The 16,469-nt window shown below is 40.8% G+C and overlaps 1 protein-coding gene across 1 annotated transcript in view; it reads right to left on the bottom strand.

The window, feature by feature from the left end:
• Positions 1 to 16,469, bottom strand: part of LOC135084788 (WD repeat-containing protein 7-like) — a 149,378-nt gene that overhangs the window by 125,121 nt on the left and 7,788 nt on the right. The window contains exons 7-17 of the mRNA XM_063979525.1: positions 14,824 to 14,956; positions 13,169 to 13,259; positions 12,556 to 12,703; positions 10,130 to 10,231; positions 9,605 to 9,745; positions 8,654 to 8,732; positions 7,206 to 7,347; positions 6,881 to 6,938; positions 5,729 to 5,890; positions 4,264 to 4,387; positions 2,146 to 2,309 (exon numbers count right to left, since the gene is read on the bottom strand). Of these exons, the coding sequence (XP_063835595.1) occupies positions 2,146 to 2,309; positions 4,264 to 4,387; positions 5,729 to 5,890; positions 6,881 to 6,938; positions 7,206 to 7,347; positions 8,654 to 8,732; positions 9,605 to 9,745; positions 10,130 to 10,231; positions 12,556 to 12,703; positions 13,169 to 13,259; positions 14,824 to 14,956 (1,344 nt within the window). The remainder of the gene's footprint in view (positions 1 to 2,145; positions 2,310 to 4,263; positions 4,388 to 5,728; positions 5,891 to 6,880; positions 6,939 to 7,205; positions 7,348 to 8,653; positions 8,733 to 9,604; positions 9,746 to 10,129; positions 10,232 to 12,555; positions 12,704 to 13,168; positions 13,260 to 14,823; positions 14,957 to 16,469) is intronic.

Here is a 16,469-nt window from a genome sequence, read left to right as displayed (position 1 = left end):
ATTTTCCTTTCAGAAAGTACCTTTGGGATTAATTTGTTAGTCCTCAATGATATTATGCGAGTTTCATAAAGAGACGAGCTTTAATAATATAGATAGAATATACAGTGTGAGTCACGTTAAAGTGTACATATGAAAATAGATGAAACTAGACCTATTTTTATCGACAAAAAAGAGGTCAAAAAATTTTTGAGATTTTTTTTTTTAATTTTTTATAGAATTTTTTTTCTTCCAATTACTTATTGTAAAGAAAACTTAATAACTTTTAAACTACGAGGTATATCCTGATAAAATAAAAACAGTAATAATGCTAAATAACAGGCGATACTAAAAAAATACATAAAATACACAAAAAAGGCCAACAAATAATAAAAAATGATACTTTTTGAAAAAAATCTGCTTTTAAATTCGTGTTTTTTTGGTTATTTGATAAATTTCTCCAAAAAATGCCCCTATAACTGGTGGTTTTTATTACTTCGTATTATTCTCTATCGTATTATCTTTGTAAAACCAAAAATCGCATGTCCCTATCCCTATCACAACATTTGCTATGATCGTTTGAACAAAGGCCTGTCACAACATTATTCTCCGCTACAGGTAGAGACAATTTTAATTTTAACTAAAATGGTTATTTTACTTCGAAATCTTTTGTTTTTATTTGAAATCTAACTTGTCTTTATCAAAATTACAAATCTAGAGCCATTTTCAGTTTCGTTGTTAACGAAGCGTTGAATGGCGCGCCCGGAGAGGCTTAGTTCAAACGATCATAGCAAATGTTGTGATAGGGATAGAACACATGCGATTCTTGGTTTTACAAAGATAATACGATAGAGAATAATACAAAGTAATAAAAACCACCTGTTATAGGGGCATTTTTTGGAGAAATTTATGAAATAACCAAAAAAACACGAATTTAAAAGCAGATTTTTTTCAAAAAGTATCATTTTTTATTATTTATTTGTTATCCTTTTTTGTGTATTTTATGTATTTTTTTAGTATCGCCTGTTATTTAGCATTATTAATGTTTTTATTTTATCAGGATATACCTCTTAGTTTAAAAAGTTATTAAGTTTTCTTTACAATAAGTAATTGGAAGAAAAAAAATTCTATAAAAAATTAAAAAAAAATCTCAAAAAATTTTTGACCTCTTTTTTGTCGATAAAAATAGGTCTATTTTCATATGTACACTTTAACGTGACTCACACTGTATATATCAAGGATCACAGCATTTATGGGCCCGCCTATCCAGGGCTTGTTCAACCAACGTTTAGCCCTGAAGCCAGCGAGGCCTCTCTGCGTGTCCTGGGCCTTGCAAACAGGCCTTACGACCTATATCATAAAGTACATTATCACATACCTTTGGGGTTAGATCTGAACCCTTGTATAGCGAGCTGAGCCCGCCTGTCCCTGTCCCAGTCTTGTGATGGCCCGGGCCTTTGAACCTTATTCACTTATCTTAAAGTCGAAAACAGCATACCTTTGGGGTTAGATCCTGGGTCTTGCAAAAAGGCCTTATAAGAAAATTTTTGCGTGACTTGGGCCTCGCCAGGTAGACGTTGCTTGCATAGTCCAGGCAAATTCGTCTGCCTAATACTTCTCCGTTCACTTATAAAGCTGTGTTTGCATGATCTGGGCCTTGCAAATAGGCCTTATGACCTATACAATAAAGTACATTATCACATACCTTTGGGGTTAGATCTGAACCCTTGTATAGTGAGCTGAGCCCGCCTGGCCCGGGCGGGCTCGGCTAGCGGCCCGGCGTTGCTCGCGTGGCCCGAGCCCTGCAAACAGGCCTTATGACCTATATGATAAGCTACATTATAACATACCTTTGGGGTTAGATCTGAACCCTTGTATAGTGAGCTGAGCCCGCCTGGCCCGGGCGGGCTCGGCTAGCGGCCCGGCGTTGCTCGCGTGGCCCGGGCCCTGCAACGCAGCGAGGCCTCTCTGCATGGCTTGGGCCTTGCAAACAGGCCTTATGACTTACATAATAAAGTACATTATCGCATACCTTTGGGGTTGGATCTGAACCCTTGTATAGTGACCTAAGCCCGCCTGGCCCTGTCCCTGGTAGCGAGGCCTCTCTGCGTGGCCTGGGCCTTGCAAACAGGCCTTATGGCCTATACAATAAAGTACAATATTACATACCTTTGGGGTTAGATCGGAACCCTTGTATAGTGAGCTGAGCCCGCCTGGCCCGGGCGGGCTCGGCTAGCGGCCCGGCGTTGCTCGCGTGGCCCGGGCCCTGCAACGCAGCGAGGCCTCTTTGCGTTGCCGCTCGCATAGCGGCCACGTTGCGATGGCGTAATCCTCTGTGGACAAATAACGGAAAAACTCATGAAACTCATTTATTTCACGCCATTTCCACTCTCAATCTCATTTCGGATAAAATAGATATTTTTTTCTTCTACTCTGAGTGAATTTATAAAGGCATCATTATTTGTTATATGTTATGTGTAGGTTTTGTATGTCGGTAATTACTAATTATGTAGTTAATGTTGTGTATGTTAATGTATTGTCTTCACTGTCGCAATGGGATCTCCTGTAATGACAGTGAAATAAATAAATAAATTAATTAATGCAAGTAGGCTTTTAAAAAGCACTTTTACACGTCTCAGTATTAGCCCTACCACTGCTTCAGGACAATAAATGGATTCGGGATAATAATGGACAGAAAAAGTCATTAATCTCCACTGCAGGAGCACGATTCTCTAATTTACCAGAGGCAAATGGAGTTTGGCCTACATCCTTGGGGAAGGTCTTTACTCTTTGTCCAGCAATGGACGACGAGACTTGGTTGAAAGGAACGAACGAACTACTTAATACAGGGTGTTTAACTTTCCCTCAGGACAAACCTTCACTGGTTGGGTTTTTATTGGCGGTCAAGTTGTAGATCCTAGCTAAACAGGAGTTGCGGAGGTGAGAACGAGAGGTGGGAATAGTCCCGGTTCCTGGCTACACAGGAATTGCAGCGGTGGGAACGAGAGGTGGGAATAGTCCCGGTTCCTGGCTACACAGGAATTGCAGCGGTGGGAATGAAAGGTGGGAATAATCCCGGTTCCTGGCTACACAGGAATTGCAGCGGTGGGAACGAGAGGTGGGAATAGTCCCGGTTCCTGGCTACACAGGAATTGCAGCGGTGGGAACGAGAGTTGGGAATAGTCCCGGTTCCTGGCTACACAGGAATTGCAGCGGTGGGAATGAAAGGTGGGAATAATCCCGGTTCCTGGCTACACAGGAATTGCAGCGGTGGGAACAAGAGGTGGGAAAAGTCCCGGTTCCTGGCTACACAGGAATTGCAGCGGTGGGAACGAGAGGTGAGAAAAGTCCCGGTTCCTAACTACACAGGAGTTGGAAAACGGGGTTCGCCGGCTCCTGCAAACTTCACCTTAACTGTTTGATCCTGGCTGCAAAGGAGTTGCAGAGGTGGGAATGGTCTCGTTATTTCCGGGATCATGCATAACTGGATTGCCTTTGGAAAGGGCTCCATGCTACGTATAGGCCTCATAAGAAGGCTCAAGGTCACCCTAAGGGCGATAGGACTTGCTATGCCCGGAGTGGCGACCACGAGCTAGAAGACGTAGTGTAGGCAGAACGTAGTGTGGACCGACGATCTGGTGAAGGTCGCGGGAAGTACCTGGATGCAGCAGCGCAAGTTTTGCACTAGATCCTGGCTGAAAAGGAGTTGCTGCGGTGGGAACGAGAGGTGGGAATAGTCCCGGAATCTGGCTACACAGGAGTAGCAGAGGTGGGAATAGTCCCGTTACAGTACGGACACTGACCTGAAGAAATGGACAGCGGTATTCGCCAGCCCCTGGAAGTCAAGCTGTAGATCCTGGCTACACAGGAGTTGCAGTGGTGGGAACGAGAGATGGAAAAAGTCCCAGTTCCTAGTTACGCAGGAATTGCAGCGATGGGAACGAGAGGTGGGAATAGTCCCGGAACCTGGCTACACAGGAGTTGCAGAGGTGGGAATAGTTCCGTTACAATATGGACACAGACATGAAGAAATGGACAGCGGAATTCGTCAACCCCTGGAAGTCAAGCTGTAGATCTTGGCTATACAAGAGTTGCAGCGGTGGGAACGAGAGGTTAGCAGAGATGCGGTATGAATAGTCACAGGGTATTACGGACACTGACCTGAAGAAATAGACAGCGGGGTTTTCCAGCACCTACAGTTCAAGCTGTAGATCCTGGCTAGCTCCTAACTGGAGGTGGGAGGCGGTAGGAATAGTACCGTTACAGCAGACGGGGTATAACACAGACCTGAAGAAATGGACAGCGGGGTTAGCCAGTCCCTGCAGGTCGCTGGTGCCCGACGCGAGGGAGCCGCCCAGGTCGTCTGCTAGCGTCTCGTCGCACGCTGCCAACACTTCTTCGGCTATCATGCCTGCGGAATAACGAGTCTTATGAAGATAGTTTTAAGGGTTATTATGCTGAAAACACCTGTTCGGTGATCATGCCTGTGGAATAACATGTCTTATGTATATAGTTTTAAGGGTTATTACGCTGCTATAACCTCTTCAGTGATCATGGCTGTGGAGAATAAGTCTTATGTAAATAGTTTTAAGGGTTATTATAATATGCATAGATTTTTGAAGGTCATATAGAAGTCCTGCAGAATACAGACTTTGGCAGATAGTACGGCAGCCAAAGTCCACTATTAAAAGCTGTCGAAAGCAGTAGCTTACACACTTTACTATGGATTCCCTGTCTCTTTAAGGTAGCCCTTATTCACTTGGTGCTAAAGTTTAAAGAACCTGCGTCTAGCTGTAGGGAGCCTGAAGACACTTGATGCTGTAGGTCCATCATAATCTGTCTCGCTTCCTCGCCTAGTAACTAAGGATGCTCCATCTCTTTCTGCATCTAAAGAACCTGTCTCTAACTAAAGGCAGCCCAAAGACACTTGATACTAAAAATCTTGGAGAGAGTCACTAATACACTAGGCTATGGACTCCCTGTCACTAGCTGAAAGCATCTAGAAAACACTTGATACTCAAGTTCCTTAAAATCTGTCTCGCTCACTCACCAAGTAACTAATGATGCTTCATCTCTTTCTACGTCTAAAAAATATGTTTCCAGCTGAAGGGAGCCTTTGGGAGGGAGACACTTGAAGCAGCTTATAGACACTTGATAAGATTGTCCATGAAGAACTGTCTCGCTCACTCATCTAGTAACTAAGGATGCTCCATCTCTTTCTGAGTCTGAAGAAGCCAGTCCGAAGACACTTGATGCTATAGCTTCATCATAATCCGCCTCGCTCCCTCCCCCGCCACTACAGCTCTGTCTCGCTCGCAGCCAGGCGTGCCCCCCCCCCCCCCAAGCCCCGCGTCTAAAGAACCTGTCTCTAGCTGAAAGCAATCTAAAGACACCTGGTGCTGTAGGTCTGTCATAATTTGCCTCGCTCACTCACCAAGTAACTAAAGACATTTTGTCTCTTTCTTCATCTAAAGAACCTGTCTCTAGCCGAAGGTAGTTTAAAAACACTTGATGCTAAAGGTCTTGAAGAAAGGCACTTACACTTGTTGAGGCTAAAGATCGTCCATGACGGACTGTCTCGCTCCCTCTCTGTGTCACTATAGATGCTCCGTCTCTTTCTGCGTCTAAGAACCTGTCTCTAGCACTTGATAAGATGAAGTCACACGAGAAGGCAACTCGAAGACACTTGAAGCTACAGGTCCGTCATAATCTGTCTCGCTTACTCATTAAGTAACTAAGAATGCTGCCTCACCATGCAGCACCCGGTCCAGATGGCCGGTCTCCATCTGCCACACGTAGACGGTGCCGTCGCTGCAGCCCACCACCATGAAGTCGTCCAAGGGCCGCCACTTGATGCTGACGACCGGGAATAAGTGGCGGGAGGCCAGAGTCACGCACTTGCGCTCGGATAGACCTGGAGATTAGAAGTGTAGGATAATAACTCAAATTCTTTATTATAATAGACCATAGAGATATAGGAGAGATGCCAACTAATGCGCTGAGTTCGAAACTCAGTGTCGCATTACAAATAACACACACAAAGAAATCAAAATATGTACTCATTATATTATCCACTGAGGTATCAGTACTCAACGTTCGAATAATCTTGTACTACGCAAGCAATGTAAACTGTTTACATTATGACGTCGCTGCTGTCATCATTGATTTCAAGAGCAATGTATTCTGTTTTTGGGCATATTGCTGCGACACCGGCTCCGCCCCCTTGGCACATCACCCTTTAGTTTCTGTGATCTGTGTAATAGACCTTTAACTCAGTCAGTGTCTGAGGTATGGAAGCGGCACGAAAAGGGTGACATTGTCATATTATGATGTAACAGAGAATACAAACTGTGTTGAATTATAGGCGAAAATACAAAACACGAGAGCGATTTTAAATGATAGTTTTGTTGCAAGTAAAAAGTCAAAGAAAATACAATGAAAGATCCATTGACAGTTTTTTTTCATACAACAGAGATCTACAACCTAATGAGTATGACGTTGCGTTTGCAAAGAAAAAATGAAGTCTCGACGACGTTTGACGTCACAAATACACCCTGCCGTGCCCGGGTTGAATTTTCAGATAGTTCTAGTTTATTCTGTAACCTATTATTGGTACCGTTCGAAAGAGCTCGTGAAGCACTTTCAGGATTAGTAACCAGTGTTTCGATATCTTGTATAGTTTACAAATAATCGAGTGCGATCACTTATCGTTTCCACCCTGTATAGGAGTAATGGAGAAGTTTTGCGATGTTGAAAAGATAATATTATGATAAGCTAAGAGTGATTTTTTAATCCATCAAGAAATGGCTGAATCTAAACGACTAAAGTAAAGCTAAACAAGTTTTTAAATCTATTTTTGGCCTTTTAGATAAATAGGAACTAATAGGTTAAATAAAAAACTTACTGAGCAATGTAACGGTGTGGTCCGACGCCACTGAGCAGATACATTTCTGTATGCGAGCCTGTGAATGCAGATAAAGCTTAAATATTTAAAACCACTTAATTCTAGTGCAATTTATTTATTTTCATCACACAATATAATAAATATCTTGGATTGGTCTCATACCATTTTTTTTGTACTTTCGGCCAAATCGGTGTTTATTAATTAATTGTTTCAAGCTTATCACAACTTTTCTGCTTGAGCTTAATTTAGTATCAAGTGACGTAGGTATCATACTCGCATAAACATACCTCTCGTACCACAATCGCCTTGTATATTTAATACTCACAGTACAATTACTGGGCGGCACGATAAGCTGCGTTATTTCTCCAGCATGCACGCAGAATCTGTGCAGTAAGTTGCCAGTAAACAGGTCCCATAGGCAAACCGCGAAGTCTATGCCTCCGGAGACGAGGTGCGCCTTGTCGTATCTGAAACGGTTTAGTAAAGTTTTGATTTTTTTTGGGTCGCAAAACTGCATACAATCTATGGAATTAGAAAACTTAAACATTTGACAGCCTCTTTCCCAAAAAGAAGAACGGTCATCTGTGACCCAGGCCCGACAGAAACGAGACATACCTCAGTTTTTTTGTCATGTCTTAATTAGTTAAATTATATATTTTTTATATTATGTATAACACCAAAATATTACCCTTTGTTTTTGTTTAGGCGTTATACAAAAACTAATACAAAATGTCTATTTCTCACCAAAATTGGTAAATGTATGTACCTAAATGTCTATTACAGCTGCTATGAAATGTATCTAGGTGACCTGGAGATACAGCCGGATTATACAGGGTGGAAAAAATAATAAGTTACAAAATCCAAAAATTCAATGTTACCAGCTTCTATAAAATCTGTACCCTATTATTGGTACCATTTGAAAGAGCTCGTGAAGCACTTTCAGAATCAGTAACTAGTTTTTCGATGTCTTGTATAGTTTAGAAATAATCGAGTGAGATCACTTATCGTTCCATATGAATAACCACCCTGTATAATCCGGTTGTATCTCCAGGTCACCTTGATACATTCCATAGCAGCTGTAATAGACATTTAGGTACATACATTTACCAATTTTGGTGTTAAATAAGCATTTTGTATTACTTTTTGTATAACGCCTAAACAAAAACAAAGGGTAATATTATGGTGTTTTAAATAGATTTCGAATATAAAAAATATATAATTTAACTAATTAAGACATGGCAAAAAAACTGAGGTATGTCTCGTTTCTGTCGGGTCTGGGTTTTTTTTGTATGGGGCGTGACCGTTCTTCTTTACAAGATTTCGCACTAGTCTGAGCTACAGCCAGTACGTTCGTTTCAGCCAAATGACGTCCACTGCTGGATAAAGGCCTCCACCATGTATAACAGTATTGGTGTGAACTCAAAATTACCCTTTCATCGTGATCATCAAGTTATTTAGTCTCCACTGCAGGACAATATTTGTCTTTTAGGTAAGAGGGGGGTAGCCCTATTCTTCTCTCTAATGAATCCAAGACACCATTTTTTAAACACTTCAATCTGGCTCATAAAATCAAGTTGAGAATTGCTACACAAAAAATGTGATTGGTGCATTTTTTATATTTCATAAAAAGTATATCAATCAAAGTATGTCAAGTGTCAAGACTGCATCCCACAATACCTGCCTTGGTCAAATATATGCCTTGTTATGCATAAAAAAGTACATAATTATGTCAATAAGAGGTATTGAAATAAAAATTTACTGTCATATTCTTACCTAGGGTGTATATGGTGGGGGTAGAGAAGGCAGTTCACCCTACCATTGTGTCCTAAAAGTACTTGGTGTCGAGTCCAATCTGTGAACAAAACAATGTTGTGATTGTCAGTGGAAAATAATAATAGTGTGACGTTTTGTTTTTGACATTATGCCGTATGACATTACATTATAGTTCGATGACATTTGACATTTTGACATTATATGAAATTATACCATTTGTCATTTTAATTGTACTTTTGACTTTGTAATTAGATTTCCAAATTGATATTGCTTTTTTAGTTTATGTCATTTTTTCCACTCTAATTTTAGTAGACGTTGTGACATCTGGAATTCTGCCTTTCATATATTTGAAAGATATTTGAGAGTATGACATGTGACACTGTGAAATTTGACATTGGGACATTAATTAATTATTTATTCTCTAATGGCTTCAAAGGTGCGAATTTGAAGCACTCTCATTTGGAATTTTGCGTCGCGTTTAGAATTTTGTCTTTTGACGTTTTAACAATGTTATTTGACATTTTGACATGTTTCTGTACTCACTGTCGGACTCACCGTCATACTGCTGGTGTGTGCCGTGCAGTAACTGCAGTTGCACCGTGTGCGTTGCGTTTACTATCACTATGGAACCGTCGTCACGACCTACTACTAGTCTTTTTGATATCATTGGCATCAATAGACCAATGTTTTTACTATTTTAAATCATTCATGCAGTGAATTTTCTTATTAATGTCATTTTGCCATTTGACAAATTACGTGAAGACGTTTTATGATATAACATTGTCATTTGACTATGTCATGTGACGTTACATCATTTGACATTACGTCATTTACATTACGTGGCAATGTCATTTGTAGTTTGACATGATTTCTTTTGACAGCATGTGACTTTACAATTTTAGAGGCTCATTTTTGTAATTTGACATCTTTTGTACTCACTGTCAGACTCACCGTCATACTGCTGGTGCGTGCCGTGCAACAATTGCAGTTGCACAGTGTGCGTTGCATTCACTATCACTATGGAACCGTCGTCACGACCTACTACTAGTCGGTTGGCTGCTAGTAGGTATATCGATGCTGTTAGCTTCACTTCTGTGAAAGAAAGAGAGGGAGAAGTTAATCGTTTAATTCAAAACGTCATTAAACTAGGCACCGGTAAAATTATTTTGAACTTACTGCTGATGTGATGATATGGTTGAGAATTAATATGTTTTTTTCCTAAGCCTAGTTAGTCAGTCGGCTCTTACCATCCACGATATAATAAGAGAAGTAAAAAAATGTCCCAAACAATAATATACCACTTCTTCGGGATAAAAACGTACCGACGTTTAACGTACCCCGAGCACAGTCCCAAGTAAAAAAAGAATAGTAAACACTAATAATATTATATTCTTCGAGCGTTTGATTAATTTTTTTATTATACTTTTAAAAAGTTAAAAAATTGTTTGGTCAGATGTTTAGATATTTCCCACATACCCGGGTCTTCCGGATGGTTCAATTGGTCCAAGATCCCGACGGGTTGCGGGTTCATTTCCGCCCAGGCCATCTCCAAACTCGTCATCACTATTGGTGGATGAGCTGAAACAATAAAACTTAAATTATAGATATTAAACAACATTGGACCCAATAATGTACCTTGAAAGAGCCCTGATTCTTCTTCTTGTCGTGTCGACAACAAACCTACACAGTGCCAGCCCAAAACTTCACTACAAGAGTGGCATTGTCAGTAGCATTTATTATGCCTTAATTTTTTTTTCTTTTTTTAAAGATTATTAGCAATTTGTATTGCACAAATTACTAATAGTCCCTAGCCCGTCGTGGTAAGCTAAATAAGCTTGTGTTACGAGTGGGCTCACCACAATAGTCGAGCGGCGGTGGGATTCGAACCCGCGTTCCTCGGATCTCGAGTGGGCCACTCCGACCCCTTCACCGTTCGGCTATCGTGGCTATTAATTAATTTTGTCACAACGCATTTACGCTGGAGTCTGACGTCACGTTTCTTAGTCTCCACTGCAGGAGCACGACCCTCTAATTGACCAGAGGCAAATGGAGGATTTGGCCTACACTCCCCACGCTGGCCAGACGGGTTGGGGAGGCCTGATGTACGCATATTTCTCTCTTAGTCGGGTCCATCGAAAGTAAGGAGGTTCACATATTCATATTATACTTTTTTCGAAACTACAGGAGTTAAATACTTATATTTATGTTGGCAAGTTACGGCCGAATACTGAAACACTACTCAAATCTGTCACTCAGCTGACGGGCTCCTAAATTTAAGTATCCTTCAATTTTAAATGGTATTCTCAAACGCCACTCAAAGGATTTGAAGCCGTGATCAGCTAAGCAGCTCTCAAATGTTTACCTACTGGCAACATTTACCAAAAAAAGTATGTTTTCATTTACACAAATGATAACTTTACGTTTTTTATCCATTACACGCAGCATCGTTTGGTTATGTATTGTCTTTTATGGAAATATACTCAATCAACTTAACATAGAACAGTTTATTTTTAGTTTCTATTATATTATAAATCTCGTTTTATCATATAAAAAAATTAATGCTTGCATTTTTATTTAATTAAAAAAATAATTTTAAAGGTGATACTTTTTATTGTTGAAATCTATTATGTGGCGATCGTGGACCGAAACGTAACCACAATTGACATTTATCATTGTTGACAGAGTATCAAATTGACAAATCAACAACTCTTGGAAATGTTGCTATGCGATGTCCCCATATTCCTCAGAAATAGGCATGTTTAGCGATTTCATAGCAGCTATTTTGGTTGTTACTTTGTGCACTAGTACGATGCACAGTTGGCTGTTCGATGTGGAAGATATCACCTAGTACACGTTCATAACTTCCCGTTGCGTAGAACAGTAGGGTTATAATAAGTATTTGGTCTTATTTGGTCCACTGGTTGTATGGCGTTTGGTGAGGGGTTTCAAAGAGCTTCCAAATTATGAATCCAGAAACAACACCGTTTCTTTAGAGACGCGGAACCTCGCTCGGAATTGCATGTCATTATAATAATATTTTTAAATAGCGTTCAGCCTTATTGCATTCCTGCGATTAGATCTAGGTATTTCCTCGAGGCTCGAAAGAAATGATAACGATGACACACATTATTTACCACTATTTAGGTCGATTTAGGTATAAGAATAGGATTCAAGATACCGCGCAAGCACTCTCTAATTTAACAGCTGCTTAGGACGATTTGACAGTTGTTTGAGTAATGCTTAGCGTTGAATGGCGTTTCAGTATGCGAAAATTCATTTGAGTGGCGTTTGAGTGCAACTTAATTTGAGAGGTGCTTAAAAATTGAGAACTGCTCAGATATTGTTTTGAGTATGCGAAATGTAAGTTTAGGAGCTGCTTAACTATTTGAGAAGCCGTCAAATATTTAAATGGCGTTTCAGTATTCGGCCGTTAATAGCATACGCCAATGAGGGCTATCGTTTTTATACTTAACAGTTGGTACCCCTGGCGATTGACAGGACCTTACTCTACAGTGGCGCCATCTTGATGAGTGCAAATGCGATAGTCTTCCTACCACTTTAGTGCCACTTTGGTGCCACTGTCTTTGTAACTAGCAAGTAACAGGACCTTACTCTACAGTGGCGCTAACTGGTGAGCGCTAAAACGATAGCCCTCATTAATAAAGAATACACACCACTTGGTAAGAATACATTTCAATTATGAACAAAATAAAATTATACGATATAGTGGACACTGTATTTAAGATTCGTTATGTCATAATATTTTTTATGAAGTCTCCAGTCGTTTCTTTAAAAACATTGTTTTGTTCAAACTTTTAACTGTTTTTGGACGTCAAAACAAGCCAAAAAGCTTCAAAATAGTGGGAACTAAATTCCCACAGCCGTATAAAGGGTTAACTCACTCGGCATCTGGTCAGGCACGGCCGTAGCGGCCTGGTCGACGTCCCATACCGACACCACGCCGGCCGAGTCACCTCGTAACAGACGACGGCGGCTCGTGCCTCCGGCGGAGGTGATTACGAAACGCATGGCTGGCGGGCACGATAGCAGCTGTGGAGAAAGAACAAGAAATAATTTAATTAGTACAGCGACAGCACCAAACTGCATTTTTCTTGCAAAATAGCCTGTATTACAACGAAAACGCCGCTGTGTTTAGCTTTGCTATTGTCCGTACAATAACTTCATTTATAAAAACACACAAACATTCACCAAAAGCAAAGGGTAAATCGTCAAAAAAAAAGGTTTTTGCCTTCCTATACAAAGTCAATAATTGACTATCGAAGTTTGTATGAAGGCATTTTTTTGCGACTTACCCCTTGGTTTCGTTAAGGGCTTGACCGATTGGGGTCATTATTTTGTTTTGTTCGTGATTTTCAAAAAAAGGTTTTTAAGAAAGATAACCGGAAAATGTTCAAATTCAGAAAAACCTGAGATATTTACTAAACGCGCAAAATGTATTTGACATTACATTATTATATCTCGGGACAAGACAATGAAAAAAAATTCCAAAATTACCTCTTCATTGGTGTGAGCCAGAATGCTGTATAGCACAGGGCTATCGTGGTCAACAGTCGGTCCATGGAAACCCTTATGATCAGGCACAGAACTGAAAAATAAAAACGTGTCAAACCACACAAGAATACACGCCACTTATCAGTAAATAAGTTAAGAATACAACCAAATTATACAATACAAATGATGGGTATATGGGTGTGCGATATGCAACTGAAAATAAATTAAAATATTATTTTACAAATGGCACACGAACACAGTAAGATATTTTAATATACATTAATGTGTTTGTCCGTTATTAAATATATTTTTTAATGTCTTTCTAAACTGTATTCAAACTAAATTATCTCTCGATTCTGCCTGCTATTTTCATTAACCTTGCAAATAATAATAATGAATTCTAGGTCTACCTTGAAAACTAATTTTATTTTTATCCAATATTTCAAATAAGTGTGTGTAGTGTTTTTATATTATTTAAATACATCTGCATTACTTACAAAGCCTATCGCCACACAGTAAAATACACAAACAGCTTACAAATATTCATAATCAAAAGTAAACGCACTCAAATTCAAAATACGAAGCGTTCTAAAATGTGCAAAGCAAATAATAAATACGGGGTCTATTCTATAAATACAAGGGTTCAATTTACAGACAAACAAAGTGGTGCTGACCTACTTATAGCCCGTCCACGCAGTTTGCTATAACAGAAATGTTTTGTTTAGCTCAAGAAATGGCAGGAGGCTTTTTCGTAACTACAGGAGTTAGAATACATAATATTTATATCGGCAGTTATGTAGCATACGCCAATGAATGAAGAATACACCTCACTTAGTAAGAATACATTTAAATTATACATAAAATATAATTATACGATACAGTAAAAACACTGTATTTTGGATTCGTCATGTCATAATTTTATTTTGTAACAAGTCTCCAGTCATTTTTCTTTAATGACATTGTATTGTATTTTCATTTCGATCATACCTTACTTCTCAGTCTTTTTTCGCAAACAAAAATATTTATATCGAGCGATAAGTAAAGTATAATTGAAATATGTGTTCAAAACTTAGGCGATTGTGCTCCGATGAAGTTCTAATGATGATTTTATTTGTGATTTTCTACTATCACAAAGTATTTTTGACACAGGGTAGTGCAAAATATTTTATTTTATTCATAAATATGACGTAATAACTTTTAGATTATTCAAAATCCGATCAGTGGTGAACACTTTGACTTGACACAATGGAATGCCCAAAAATACATCTCAATTAATTCATATATAGTTCCAAAATACTGAACTGTCCTATCCATGACATTGACACTGGGGCGCCACCGTCAATACCGAATCGCTGGTTCCGATTTTTGCCATGTTGGAAACCATAAAGTTGAACGATGGTAGCGCCCCCCTGTCATTGAGTTTGGTGGGACAGTTCAGCGTGGGTCATCTATAGTTCCATTAAACTGAACTGTCTTAGCCATGACATTGACAGCGGGGCGCCACCGTCAATACCGGATCGCTGGTTCCAATTTTTGCCATGTTGGAAACCACATAGTTGAACTATAGTGGCGCCCCCCTGTCATTGAGTTTGGTGGGACAGTTCAGCGTGGGTCATCTATACGTATTCTAAATAGTGACAAGAATACATTTCACTTACTTGGCGGGCAGTTTGTACAAATATCCCTTGCCTTCTGTGGACCATACGAGGATCCGGTCCGGTGCTAGGAAGTCCCCTGACATCCAACGCTCGCCTTGGGGCGCTTGTATCGAGCAGAGGACTGAGAAATCGCCTGGAAAGAAAAATAGGTGGTCTATTTGTTATCTTAAAAAATATACTATATAAATAATCATCTTTGGGGACTCACCGCTACACAAAAATGAAGAAAAAAAACAAAAGGCAGCGGATCCGCTTTGACTGGTTCTCGCAAGTTCGAGCAACACTTACATTTAGTTATTGCGCGGCAGTTGAGCGATAGTAAGAGAGGTAAATGTGCGGGTTACAATAAGAGGGGAGAAAAGGGAAGGAGAAAAGGGAAGGAGAAAAGGGGAAACACTAACCTGCGTCGTATATCTGGCAATACTTGGCGCACACGATCAGCACGGTCCTTTGGTTGTACGCGCAGCAGTTCAACGACAGAGCGTTGAGGCAGCGGATCTCCTTCGTTCTCGTATATGGAGGGTGGGAAGGGGAGAAAAAGGGAAGGGGAGAAAGCCGCGGATTGGCAAGGGGAGAAAAAGGGAAGGAAAAAAGGGTAAGGGGAGAAAGACGCGGATTGGCAAGGGGAAGCGGTGAAAGGGGGAAGGGGAGAAAGATGAAATGGAAGAAAAAGGGGAAGGGGAACGGGGAGAAAGGGGAAAAGGGGAAGGGGAGAAAGGGGAAAAGGGGGAAGGTGTGAGAGGGGAAAGGGCGGAAGGGGAGAAAGGGAAAAAGGGGAAGGGGAAGAAACGGCAAAGAAAGAAAAGGTAAGGGGAAGTATTTTTACTAACCTGCGTCGTATATCTGACAATACTTGGCGCACACGATCAGCACGGTCCTTTGGTTGTACGCGCAGCAGTTCAGCGACAGAGCGTTGAGGCAGCGGATCTGCTTCGACTCGTTCTCGTATATGGAGGGTGGGAAGGGGAGAAAAGGGAAGGGGAGAAAGATGAAATGGAAGAAAAAGGGGAAGGGGATAAAAGGGGAAAAGGGGGTAGGGGAGAAAGGGGAAAGGGGGAAGGGGGAAAAGGGGGAAGGGGAGAAAAGGGGAAGGGGAGAAAAAGGGATGGATGAAAAGTTACTAACCTGCGTCGTATATCTGACAATACTTGGCGCACACGATTAGCACAGTTCTTTGGTTGTACGCGCAGCAGTTAAGAGACAAAGCGTTGAGGCAGCGGATCTGCTTCGACTCGTTCTCGTATGTGGAGGGTGGGAAGGGGAGAAATATTGAAGGGGAGAAAGATGAAATAGAGGAAAAAGGGGAAGGGGATAAAAGGGGAAAAGGGGAGAAAGGGGAAAAGGGGGTAGGGCAGAAAGGGGAAAAGGGGGAAGGGGAGAAAAGGGAAAAGGGGAAGGGGAAAGGGGAGAAAGGGGAAAAGGGGAGAAAGGGGAAAAGGGGTAGGGGAGAAAGGGAAAAAGGGGAAGGGGAGAAAGGCGGGGATTGGCAAGGGGAAGCGGTGAAAGGGGGAAGGGGAGAAAAGGGATGGGGAACAGGGGAAGGGGATAAAGATTAAATGGAAGGAAAAGGGGAAAGGGGAGACAGGGGATAAGAGGAAAGGGGAGAAAGGGGAAAAGGGGAAGGGGAGAAAGGGAAAAAGGGGAAG

Source organism: Ostrinia nubilalis, chromosome 27, assembly GCF_963855985.1.
Source record: "Ostrinia nubilalis chromosome 27, ilOstNubi1.1, whole genome shotgun sequence".
Lineage (NCBI taxonomy): Eukaryota > Metazoa > Arthropoda > Insecta > Lepidoptera > Crambidae > Ostrinia > Ostrinia nubilalis.
This window is presented reverse-complemented; position numbering and strand designations above follow the sequence as displayed.